At 38.6% G+C, this 12,447-nt stretch overlaps 3 protein-coding genes across 3 annotated transcripts in view; 1 reads left to right on the top strand and 2 right to left on the bottom strand.

Moving 5' to 3' along the window:
* LOC117500255 (gamma-crystallin N-B-like) overlaps positions 1–12,447 on the bottom strand; it is a 29,394-nt gene that overhangs the window by 3,179 nt on the left and 13,768 nt on the right. The window lies entirely within an intron of this gene.
* Positions 270–1,758, top strand: ly97.3 (lymphocyte antigen 97, tandem duplicate 3). The gene is made up of 4 exons (XM_034153061.1): positions 270–356; positions 696–764; positions 1,122–1,244; positions 1,607–1,758. The coding sequence occupies exons 2-4, from the start codon at positions 716–718 to the stop codon at positions 1,711–1,713; spliced, it is 279 nt and encodes a 92-aa protein (XP_034008952.1). The 5' UTR covers positions 270–356; positions 696–715; the 3' UTR covers positions 1,714–1,758.
* On the bottom strand, positions 2,839–10,171 carry rheb (Ras homolog, mTORC1 binding). Its single transcript, XM_034153059.1, has 8 exons — positions 9,839–10,171; positions 8,950–9,021; positions 6,539–6,606; positions 6,351–6,433; positions 6,188–6,244; positions 6,024–6,071; positions 5,637–5,718; positions 2,839–3,640 (listed from the first exon to the last, which is right to left on the bottom strand). Exons 1-8 carry the CDS (start codon positions 9,888–9,890, stop codon positions 3,548–3,550), a joined length of 555 nt encoding a protein of 184 aa, XP_034008950.1. The 5' UTR covers positions 9,891–10,171; the 3' UTR covers positions 2,839–3,547.

Genomic DNA, 12,447 nt, shown 5'->3' on the forward strand with positions numbered 1-12,447 from the left:
GGTCAGACATAATCCACCTAAAGCAAACATACTGTGCCCTTCAATAATATCCTCCTGTCCTCCTAAGGTTTAAATACAGCTAATATAACTCTGCACCTCTGACAAATGCAGACATTAATGTTTGCGAAAGACTCATAAATGACAGAAGTAGTGGACGGCTCTTGCATAATGCGGGAATCTGAGCATTTGCAAACTTTAACCCCTGAACACAGTGTATCTGGCTGGGGGAGTTACTAAGCATATAGACTTAACAGAGAAAATCCAGGTAATGGGACGTTACCAAGAGTATAAAAAGAGGTAGAGTGGATGAATACATCTCAGTATTTGGCAGAAACCGAGACAGAAGAATCAGCAAGGTATGCACACTTAAATTAAACCTTTTTTTAGTTATTTATGACATTTATTTAACACTTTGAAATGACAGATCATTCATAACAGATCATATACATTCAATATTAATTATACATTTTCTGCTATATTTAATGTACAATTTCATGACTCTGTGCATGCATGCTAACGCACCTGTCATTGCACCGAATTCTATTTATGTATATATTTTAAATCAGTTCCTTAAATCATGAGATAAACTCACAATAAAAAGTCTTATGGGAGGAGTAATGTAAATGCAAATGCCATAATATCCAGAGTACTGCAGGTACTGTACATAATCAAATCTGTGCTTTATTTTTCAACAGCTGCAGTATTGAACAGAACAATGAAGTTCTTGGTGTTGGCTTTAACCGTCGCTCTGCTGTTGACAGCTGGTGCGTCTGTCACTCATTCTCCACTGAATAAACACAAGCCCTGCTGCTGTGCAACAGAGACGTCTGCTTTCTCCTTCTATCTTTACTGTACAGAAACAATCTCAGCAGACCTGTCAGACACTTAGTAACAGTTTGTGGGGGTCATATCTAAGAAATGAAATGATTACATGTGAGAGCACAGTATCTACCTGAGGCTTCATGCACACATTTAACATCTAAGTAGATTAAACCTTACTAATTACCCTTTCAATCCATTTCATTCCACTTGCTCATTGGGCTAGGATTCCTACAGTAAACACATTCACATAAGAGAAACAAATCAGAAACACTTGAAATATTGCTTATGTCTTTTTTTAGGTGAGACTCTTGACTGCCACCGCTGTGTCTCCAAAAAGGCCGGAGGAGCCTGTGATCTCAGTGTAGAGACGTGTAAACCAGGGAAGGATGCCTGCGCTGCTGCCAGCTTCCTCAGACCCCCACGTGAGTGTTTCAACACGCTGGAACTCTTCTATCAATAACAAGTACATGGACTCAATACATTAACCAATATAACATGTGAATATTATCTTTGCTGTGAATCATAGTCAAGTTGGAGGAGAAAACCACTGTATACAAATCAGAGGGTCATGGTGGTGGTGATACTAATGAATTTAGAAAATAGCTTAAGGCCTCTTGTGGCTCCATTGTAACATATAGTCAGTTGCATGTCAATTAACTGAAACAGTTTGTCAAATGTTTAGACATTATGTAAATATATCAAAGTCCATTGGCTCTTCCACAGTGCGGTGCTTCTTATATAATAAAGGAAATGCTTTTTGTTAAAACCTTTCCCCCTTTTTTAGATGGCGAATACCAGAAATGCATGGCTCTTGAAGACTGCGAAATGCTGAAGATGAATTCCTACATCGATATCAACTGCTGTATCGAAGACATGTGCAACACCTTATAAAAATGTAATGTTTAATACATGACAAATAAACATGTTTGACAAGGATCATTTTGTCATTGTTATGCCTGGAAATCTATAACATTTTGTAATTATATTGGAAGTCAAATACAAAGTCTACCTGCTAATATTACCTTCTGAAGTTAAAGGGTTCCTGTTAAGGCATGGGTTTTATTTGTTATCAGGTTGTGTTCTTGTAGTGGTCTTTTCTTAAGCGTCCTTAAAAAAGTGCTCAAACGCATTAATATTTGTTAGACACCTATCAAAGATGGAAATATTTCTCACCAGCTCTCAAGGATTTTCAACGGTCTTTCACCTTATTCCTTTTTACAAACATCTTACATTTAATGTTCGATGAAAAACGTCTTGTTTGTGTGAAATGATACCCGTAGGAGTCATTTATGAAGAGGAAAACTAAATCTGGTTCACCAGGGCTGTCAGGGTGTAGTTGGATCAGAGTGCATTGACAGTGAGCAAACATCCCACCAGCTGTCGCCCGATTCAGATTTTAATATTGCTTTCTCCTCACTGGTGCTCTGAGGAACATGACATCACCTTTTTCTATCTGAGCCCACAAGTGAGAGGAGCAGACCAAAGAAAATAGTCATTCAAAATTCTCTGCTATGAAATGAGAAAAACGTAGGCAAATTAATAATCCATCACTCTCAACAGTAAAACACATTCAGAGAAAGTACCACCTTTTGTCGTTATATTAACCACTGATATGAGCACATCAAATCCTATTGTCTACTAGTATATTGAACTCTCTGCCTCTTCTGTTAAGGGTATTCTAACTGTTAAAAAGACCAACAAAAAAATGTAATTGGTGTTTCAATAAATACAATATTTTAGATTTTCTGCATTGCTTACTAAATCTGAAAAACATAATCATCTACCCTGCATCCTGAGTCAATCCTTTCACGGTCAACTCTTATTTTTTTCACTTTTTTAGTTCCGTTATCTTCTATTTAGAGATTTCTTTGTTGTATAATTGTGTATTTTCTACTCTTTTTTTAGTGTTGTATATATTACCGTCTCTTTAAAAAAAATTCTTTGAAATGTTGCTTATAAAATAAACCTTCCCTGCCTCCCAGGGGACAAAGTAATAATCCACACTCAACCCTGCTGTACATAATCACTTTTTCCTTTTAATGATTACAATCAAAAACATTTGTACAACATTTTCAACATTAGAAAATGGATGCAGATTTTTTTTTGGCTGACAGTAACCGCTATGCAAACAAACTGAGGGACAGAGAAGTGGGTACTGCGTGGAGATGAAGTAGAAAAAGAGCTGTTTATATTGGAGGACAGCCGGGGATGTATCAGAAGAAACGTCCACGTTTTCTTATCCGTTTCCAGAGCGTATGCATGGCAGACATGACATTTGTCTTATCTCTTGCTATTTAAATAGAGAAGGACTCGTTGCCTATATGGGAGCTGCATAATGAGGAGCTAAGATGCATCAAGCCACTACTATCTCTGGCCATAGTTACGGTAGTCGTTATTACCGAGCACAGGAAAACATTTTTTCTGATACACCCTAATGAAGCTCTGTGTTTTGCATCAGTGTCGAACACAGACATGAAGGAGGGGTGGACTTTGGGAGACAAGAGAACCACCACTTTCTTTTTTCGAACACACAAAGAAAAACCAGGATGACAAAAGGGAATAGGAGATACTGATAAATAACAGTGGAATCAGAGCCATAAATAGACAGTATTGGATATTTAGGACCCTGGAGGGGTGGAGTCAGCTGAGGTGGTGAAGAACTGGCAGCTAGCCTTCAAGTAACGGGATATCCCAGTGCAGTGTCCTGTGTGTTGATTGGGCGGCTCTACATCATGGAGCAGGAAGTTTTTCCTGGTTGCACGCCGCCTTCCATCTTCTCTGCCTCAAGGATCATCCTCCGGAAAACTTCCACAGCCGTCTGACAGAGAGAGAGAGAGAGAGAGAGAGAGAGAGAGAGAGAGAGAGAGAGAGAGCGAGATATATCTAGCGAGAGAGCGAGAGACGAGAGAGAGAGATAAGATAGAACGAGAGCGAGAAGATAAGTAGAGAGAGAGAGAGATGAGAGAGTATAGAGAGAGAGACCACACAAACACACCACACCACACACACACACACACACACACACACACCACACACACACACACACACACACACACACACACACACACACACACACACACACACACACACACACACACATCAACACACACACCACACACACACACACACACCACACACACACACACACACACACACACACACACACACACCACACACACACACACACACACCCACACACACACACACACACACACACACACACACACACACAAGTCACACCACTTTTTCCAGTAGAACAAATTACATCCAGTAGAGGCACACTGGCTTTATGCACAACAAAGAAGGTGTTGTTTTTGCAAATGTAAAGACAGACACACACTGTTGTCTGCTAGGTTAATTTGAAGCAGATACACAGAGTTTCCTAGAAAGTGTTTCCATTTTCAAACTTATCTAAGTTTCCTAAATACATAATATATATATCAAGAAGATCTGATTATTGTGGCCTTTGTGGCAACTTTTTTGATTACTTTTAGCTCACTTTGGCCAAGCCTTAGCCTGTCCCTGGAAGAAATGTAGGGAATTATATTAAAGTGGACCTATCATGCTATATTTGAATAATATAGTGTAGGACCATACCTATATAAGGCATATTTATACTTTTTTTTTTCAAAATACCAAACAGATCATGCATTTTAGCCATGCCTCATTTTGCTCAATTTGAAATATTTTAGCTCTGTTTTTGCAAGGGCTGATTCTGTGACAACAGCACCATCTACAGGCCTGGCATATGTACTACAGCGTCTCAAGGGCTTTCGAACGGCAATGGCCGTGGCTGTCTCCTCCTGATTGGTGGAGTTGGCCCAATAGCTGTAGCGCCACCGTCCTGACGTCAGGACAGTGTTCAAATCTGGATCAGTTTTTATCAGATCCGTTGCAGCCCCTTTTTTAGAGATTTGGGTATGGAGGAAAATAGAGAGGGTTGTGTTTTCTGACACTTGGTGAGTTCCCTGGAACGCCGGGGACACATATTCATGTATAAAAGACGTACAAAAGTGCATTTTGCATGATAGGTCCCCTTTAAGTTATAGCAGTTACAACTTGCTGTATCTCAAAGGCTGTGGTGGATACACTTTTGAACCAGTTAAATCTGCGTGAATTAATATTTCTGGACACTAGTGGGCAATAAAGTTAGCTCTAAACACAACTTTGATATATTATCGAGTGAATATATGAAAGCTGTTATCCAACAGTTATTTACACATCCAAAAGGCACAGAGCAATATTAGCATTTAGATATGTGCCTCTTGTTACTTGAAGTTCAATATACAGTCTCTTTTATCTGTGGTTACACTGGTTTTTTTGGAGCTTTTTGGCGAAATCAGGTGATGAGAGCAGTGAGATTGAAACACAAATGAAGCATAAATTGAGGGCCTTTTAACCCAAACAGTGAGCTGAAAGACGTTTAAACACTTGGTAGAGAAACAAGTTGGGTAACATTTCATTGAGGATCTGCCACCATGACTCACCACTTAATAAAAAAAAGACAGATTTAAACGAAAAAAGTCAAAATACATCTCAGGTGTAGGTGAAGATGCTAGATCCTACACTTCCCAGAATTCAACTTGTCATCATCTATTGGTCAGACACTCCCCACCTGGTAGACACACGTATTTCATACTGCATACCCCCAAACGTTTACTGGTAACATCTTTGAGGGTGTAAGCTCACATCTGGTTCATAAACAAATTCTCTATTGGGACCAACAGACAGATAAATAGTTATTGATAAGAACCATCCCAAACATAAACAAAGTGCTGTTATCTGAATATGATCTCTGCAGTTTTGACTCTTACCTGGTTCTCTTTAGCTGAGGACTCCATGAAGGCAGCGTTCCAGGATTCGGCTAATGCTTTTCCTTCTTCACAACTGATTACTCTAAAATGGAAAAAAACATAGATCAAGTTCAACCTAGTTCAACTTATGGATTCTGCTTCCACTGACTAAGGTATATGCGAAAAGAGCTACACAAACAGATATGAACAAGTATTACTACTCGAGCTGTCTCCTTCTTTTGGGTCATCTGTGAACAAAACATTAACATCTGCTCTGTATTTCTGTGTGTGTGATATGAAGATGAAAATGAGGATATAAAATAAAAAACTGACAAATGCTATGCCCCATGTGTATACCTATTGTGAATGGTTGACCTAATGTTCAATTTGAAGTGTGTTGGGACATACCGCTCCATATGTAGGTCGTTCTTGTTTCCGACGAGCATAATTGGAACTCTGCAATAGAGGGAAAAGTAAACGGCAAATTGTCATGTATGTTTGATAAATTACATGTCTTGGAAAGCCTAAGGCAGCATAACAAGAAGATACAATGAGAAAGGCGAAGAACTTACTGAACCTTTCCCACCATGTCCAATAGTTTTTCATGGATAACTTGTACAACTTCAAAGCTGAAACAAACAAGGGGAAGTTTCCTCTTAAGCCTTTGAATGCCGTTTCACCTCATTATACAGAACTTCATATATCCTTTTGATAAGGAGGGGAGGAAAAGTATACCTTTTATTGGATGTGACTGAATAGACCAGAATGTAACCGTTGATATCTATGGAGTAGGTCTGTGGGAAGATAGAGTACTCATCCTATAGAGATAGAAAATAAGGGATGAAAAGTTATTCTGACTAAGTAACGAGGCAGAATTAACAGTTAACTATTAATGTATATTTGATCAAATTCAGTAACTATACCTGTCCTGCTGTGTCGACCAGCTGAAGATGATACTCTTGTCCATTTATTGTGATCGTTTTAGTGAATGCTGCAGTCAAAGGAAAAGAAAGTTGAACCAATAGAAACTATACACATTCCGATGGATGGAGAGTGTTGGAGCTATATATTGATTTATTTGTGATGTGACTCATGTGTGAATATGCTGGGTTTTTTCTATGTCGTATTTATTATGTTTTATCTTTTGTGGAACTGTAGGAGTCCAAAACAAATGTCTTTACGAGGACAATAAAGTGTGTCGTATCGCATCGTATTAATAGTTAAACATTTCAACTCTTGCCGTTTTTGTTTCTTCTAAATATACCTTTTATTTAGTATAATTTAAGTTAATGTAATTAGTTCCTTATGCTTTTATCTTGAAGGCATTTTTGGGCACTGGTTGATTTGGGCACCTGGTGATCGGGTAATATATATTGGAGATAAGGGCACCAGTATAGGCAAATGTTTTTTTTTACCAGGGTGAGCCAAGGAAAGCTATAGGAAAGGCTGCGGGACAGATGAAACCATTGTTCATTGTACTTTTGGAAATAAATCTACGAAACAACGCTCGACTTGGATCATTCCTCTATACGTAAGATTCTCAAGCTGGGGCCAGTTTTATTTTGAGTTAAATGTTTTGTATTATTTCTTTACGATTATCCGCTACTGAGAGCAAGACCTTTTAAAGTAAGACTTACTAACACTGTATGTACTACACTATGTATACTATACAGTGCTATACTGTATCTTCATTACTGTACGTTTTCAGTCTGCACATCTCCGTATGGATCCATTTCGGTACCACTGAGTTCATCCGGCACAGGAATGTCAATATCTGCCTGGAGATGGGTCACATTATCTACAGGACTGAGGGATTGCGCTGCCTGCAGCATCTCGCTGATATCGCTGACACTTCACTTTATACCCATCCAGAGATTATTTATAGACGCAGACCACACACTCGAGAAACGCAGGGTGATACGTGGGCGAGCGTGTCGGGAAACAGAAAAACAGCCTGCAGGTAAAGTTCAGACTCAAATCCCTGGAGTGTCTGGGAATATGTGTGTTTACAGTAGTAGCTTGATGAATTACTGTAAGTTACTCTCAATCAGAAAATGTACTTTTAAACTACCCTCAAGCTAAGTTCCCTCTCGCAGTGATTTCCGAGCTTATTCCACTCAAGTTAACGTATAAATCTGAACAAACTCCACACCAGCTGATTTTTCCAAAGGTCCTAAAAATAAAGTCCTTCTTTTTGGCTGAAAGTGTGGAAGCTGAAATCAGCTGGTGTAGTGTTTGGACACATTTAATTAGAGGGAACATCACGCCCTGCAAGGTTACTATTCAGGGCTATAATTATTTGTTCTTCTTTCAGTGAAATCATGATATAAAAGTTAATAAGGTGTACGATTGAGATGATGGTAACAAGCTCAGTTTATATAAAACCAAAATAAAGAATAATGACACATTTGGACATTGTTTATTTGGAGATGTCTGAATACTTGTCCAATACGCCCATTGTCAAATGTTTGCTATGCAATGACATACTATTTATAGTGTGATAATGTATGAGACCTGCAATCAATATCGGCCAGTAGAATGACACAATTAAAAACTGTAATGATAGTTGTCATCTTTGTTAACTAAACTTCTCTAGTTCCAACTTGTCAAATGTAAGGATTTGCACCTTTTCTCTGTTTTAAATGATTGCAAAGGAAATATGTTCAGTTAGTTTGGCCTTTTTTAAAGACAAAACAGCAATATGATGATGTCAATAAGGACTTTGAGGAAAATGTTACTGCTATTTTATGACATTTTGTAAACAAAAAAAATGTATCGCTAATTAAAATAATACTTTCTTGCATTAGTTGCAGCCCTATTGTAAATGCTGCTGCATTCTGTTATCATGTGACTGCAGTATCATACAAGGGTAATACGATAACAGCTACATCTGAGGTAATTTATACACTGAGTAAGGCCACAAGATGTAGCTAAAGCTTGGGAAACAAAGTGTAAGTGGACCTTTTGTTGAGAATTATTTTGTCAACAACAATTATCATATAGGTTTCGAACATAATAACACATGCTGTTGTGTGGAGTTTCACATTTTTAGAATTGGAGGTTTAAGGACACAGGGTGTCACATTTCAGGTTGGAAACACTTTGTGATTTTGGGGCTCCATAAATAAAACTGATCAGACTTAACTTTGTAACACAAGGGAACACAGAGTATAGAAATGATTAATTTCAACATATTATAGTTAGTGTGGCTTTTGTTTATTTTCATCTACTAACTGAACTGGTCACAAGAGGAGGAATCTGAGTGGTTTACCACTTCAACTAAACAGTTTCCTGTTTGTTTACAGAGGCTGTGACAGTCAACCTTTCCCACTTACTGTTTTCTATTGTCGGATCATAGGAATCCACAAACTGGCCTTCAACAAACTGAATGGTCAAGGAGGACTTTCCTGCAAAACACAAAGGAATATTGTAAACAGATAACATGTAGTGAAATAATTGGAAATTTGAAAATAAATTCACAAAAGCTTCAAAATAATGGTTTGCAGTCCTTCGACTAGTGTTCATTAATCATACAGGACAAAACGACTTGGCTGATTGTGAAACAAAGTGTAATCATCAGAATATCAGTCAAGCTTAAAATCACCTACCTAAATCCCTATATAAATACCATGAGATGTTACCTATATTAACTTATTATAGGGTAGGCCACCATTAACATAACCCAAGTCTCTATGGGAATATGACATGGTTGTGTTGGTGATGCTGTGCTGGCTGGGCCTACAGTGCTTCTATCTGCGTGTGCCATCTTGCCATCCCGAACATCCCTTCACTGCATGCAAATTGCGCTTCTTTGGTTTCAGATACGATCAAACAAACCGCACAGTAATGCGTCAAATTCGGTTGGACCTTCAGGCCCCTCATAAAACATGGCACCAACTAAACCAGGGATAGGGTCACTGATGGAGTCGCATCAATAAGGACATTCAGCGTTAAAATATATATATATGTGGAACACATTACGGGAGGCCTCATGTGATAAAACACGCAGAGCCATGTCTCACCTGGTGGCGCTCAACCTCCTGCTGTGAGATGCTGCATGACAGACCTTACTCCCCATCATTAAAGTCTATTATAGGGAGCGTAATGGCTCGCATTATGGACCTAAATTGACCCACAAGGCCGATAAAAAGTAGCCCCAGGGTCGCATCCTAGGCCCTGGATGTTTTTATTCTACCCATTTTTCATCGTCGTTTGGGAACTTACCTACGGATCTGTACCCGAGGATGGCAATTTTTCGTGATTTCGGCTGCGGCATATCTCGTCCTGGTTATCGCATCTAGTCCTCGGGGTGGTGTACCGCAACCTCCAACCAGAATGGCATCCAAATGTAAAGGCTGCAGAGATTCGGCATACAGCCTTTCAGATGACAGCAGGAATCACTCTTCTTTGCTATTTTTTTTAGAAAGATTTGAAATTCCAAAGCTTGGAAAAATTATGTTATATCGGTTCATGTGAAAAAAGCATGGAGTATCTGTAGATCTACAATAACTGCGTCACTCCCCTTTGCAATGTAATGAATTAGTAATTACTGCTCTGTTCTAATTGGCTACAAGAGGAGTGAAGGCGGGACTCGAGGCCTGTTGTAAAACTCTGATTGGATAATATAAATGCTCGTCAAACAGTGGTGCTAGCTTCCTGAAATCTGATTGGCTGCCACACGCGTTGTGATTTGCTGTGTGGTCAGGTGCAGTGTCGTTCATTTTTTTAGGGTCAGGGAGCAGCGATACTGCCATTACGGCTCCAATTAAGATGTCATTATTTTTGTGTGTATTATTATTATTTTTAACATGGGCACACTGTGGTATTTCTATAATGATCCCTACACAAATATAATTAATCATTCAGTTCTTAAAGCGGTTTGTTTGTAGTTTATTTTAAGCCCAAATGGGATGGGCACATTTTGGTGCATGACATATAAAAAAGGACTTACTACGTACTTACTATTAGTAGTATTTTCAGTTTCTGTGTCATTATATTTCTACTCTACTACATTTGAGGCAGACATTTTTAAAGAACACAATTAAACATAACGTAATGGTTATTGTCAAAAGGTTAAGATAAGTCTTAATTTGTCAACAGATGTGAATTTTCCAAGCAACAAAACAGTATTTGAAGTAGTTATAACTACCCCATCAACTGCAACAATTGAGTGATTTACACAATGATGCATCAATAGTCAGAATCCAGGAATATGAAAGACTTTCTGTATGATGGATGCATTTATGTTAATAATGATTTTCTATGTTTATGTGTGTTTGGATTTTTTCAGGCAGGACTTTTACACAACAGAGTATTTTAACACAATAGTGTAAGTTGTATTCATTAAGTGAAAGATCTGAATATTTCCTTTAGATGAAGAATAAATCAATTTAAATGTGCTTGTTATTTAACCAGAAATTGCAAATAAAAATAATATAAAAGGAAACTTCATCGTGGCAGTTTGAGCAAGGCATTACACCATTTAAACCAACTACGGTGCATAACTGTTTAAAATTAGTAATATTGTAATGCGATAACTAAAAGGTGCAATAAGGAATTGCTATCTCTTGGCACAGGTACAATACACAAAACAATATAATTGGAATTCTACTAAATATTTGGAATAAATAGTACTGTAATGTGCCTGCTCTCACATTAGCCAGTAGATGTCCCCACAACACCATTTATATATTTCACCCAGGAGCCACCAGTACCAGAGGTCTGTCTGTCAGTGCTCAAATCACTATTATATATATCCCCAAAGAAACATCACCTTCTAATTATTGTTTATTTCAATCTGTGTCTTACATTTAGGTTCAGACTCTCGGTTTCTTAAGCAGTGCATCACTCTCTCCAAAAACCTCACACATAAATCAGACTACAGACAACCCTGATTATCTGAGCTGATAGTGTGTTCTATAATAGATGGTAAAATACCCATGTCTTAATATAACCGTGGCCTTAACCCAAACCACAGGCACGCAACAATACCATAGGAACTCAGGCCACAATTAGTGGGTAAAGCCAATAGGAATTCAAGGCAGTGGTGGAAAGATGAGAGTCCTCTTTACTTTTAAACACTAATGTTGATCATGTGTGTCAATCACTTCACCAATGATACTGTGTGCAAAACAGAGTATTCTTGCTGAGTTTCTCACACAGTTTAAATGCCAGTTTAGAGAGTTTTGGAGCAAAACTCTAGAAGTAATTATATACTCTCTCAAAAATAGCCCCATACAACCGGGGGTGTGCAGTTTTTCTTGCCCTGTGACCAATGAAGTCCCCCGTTTCCCTGTCACGTCCCGGGCTATTACCACTTAATCACAGAAATGTCCAAGTCTCCGTCAGTAAGACCCAACTGTTTTGCCTCCACACACACTTCTCAGCACTGGAGACAAGAAATCACTGGTGTCAGCAATAGGCGATTTGTTCTGCATGACATTGGGTGTCAAAAAAAAAGAGAAAAAAAGCTCAACTGAAATGGCTGAAGGGTGCCGGCAATCACTGGACACACACACACAAATACACACTCATGCACATGAACGCTGTCACTTCCCTCTGCCTCTCCCTCTTCCTCACACACATACACACACACACACACTCAGGAAATTATGATGACCAAGAATAGGTCACACTAGTAATACAGCCATGTACTATCCAGGGATTACAGTGTGCTGACATAGGCCAACAATAAATACCCCTGCAAGAACAACAGGTGTCTGACAAGATTGTTTCAATTTAATAAAAAGGCTTACACAAGCCTCAGAGCAATAATACATTAAGCTCTTTTAGACATGTTGGCCTTTTATTGCTTCATCCCCTGTGATTGGAAA

Source organism: Trematomus bernacchii, unplaced genomic scaffold, assembly GCF_902827165.1.
Source record: "Trematomus bernacchii unplaced genomic scaffold, fTreBer1.1, whole genome shotgun sequence".
Taxonomy (NCBI): domain Eukaryota; kingdom Metazoa; phylum Chordata; class Actinopteri; order Perciformes; family Nototheniidae; genus Trematomus; species Trematomus bernacchii.

Coding starts and splice junctions, on each gene's coding strand:
- ly97.3 (XM_034153061.1), top strand. CDS start 716: ATGAAGTTCTTGGTGTTGGCTTTAACCGTCGCTCTGCTGTTGACAGCT. Junction 765..1,121: donor CGCTCTGCTGTTGACAGCTG/GTGCGTCTGTCA, acceptor GTCTTTTTTTAG/GTGAGACTCTTGACTGCCAC. Junction 1,245..1,606: donor CAGCTTCCTCAGACCCCCAC/GTGAGTGTTTCA, acceptor CCCCTTTTTTAG/ATGGCGAATACCAGAAATGC.
- rheb (XM_034153059.1), bottom strand. CDS start 9,890: ATGCCGCAGCCGAAATCACGAAAAATTGCCATCCTCGGGTACAGATCC. Junction 9,022..9,838: donor CCTCGGGTACAGATCCGTAG/GTAAGTTCCCAA, acceptor TGTGTTTTGCAG/GAAAGTCCTCCTTGACCATT. Junction 3,641..5,636: donor CCTCAGCTAAAGAGAACCAG/GTAAGAGTCAAA, acceptor TCTCTCTGTCAG/ACGGCTGTGGAAGTTTTCCG.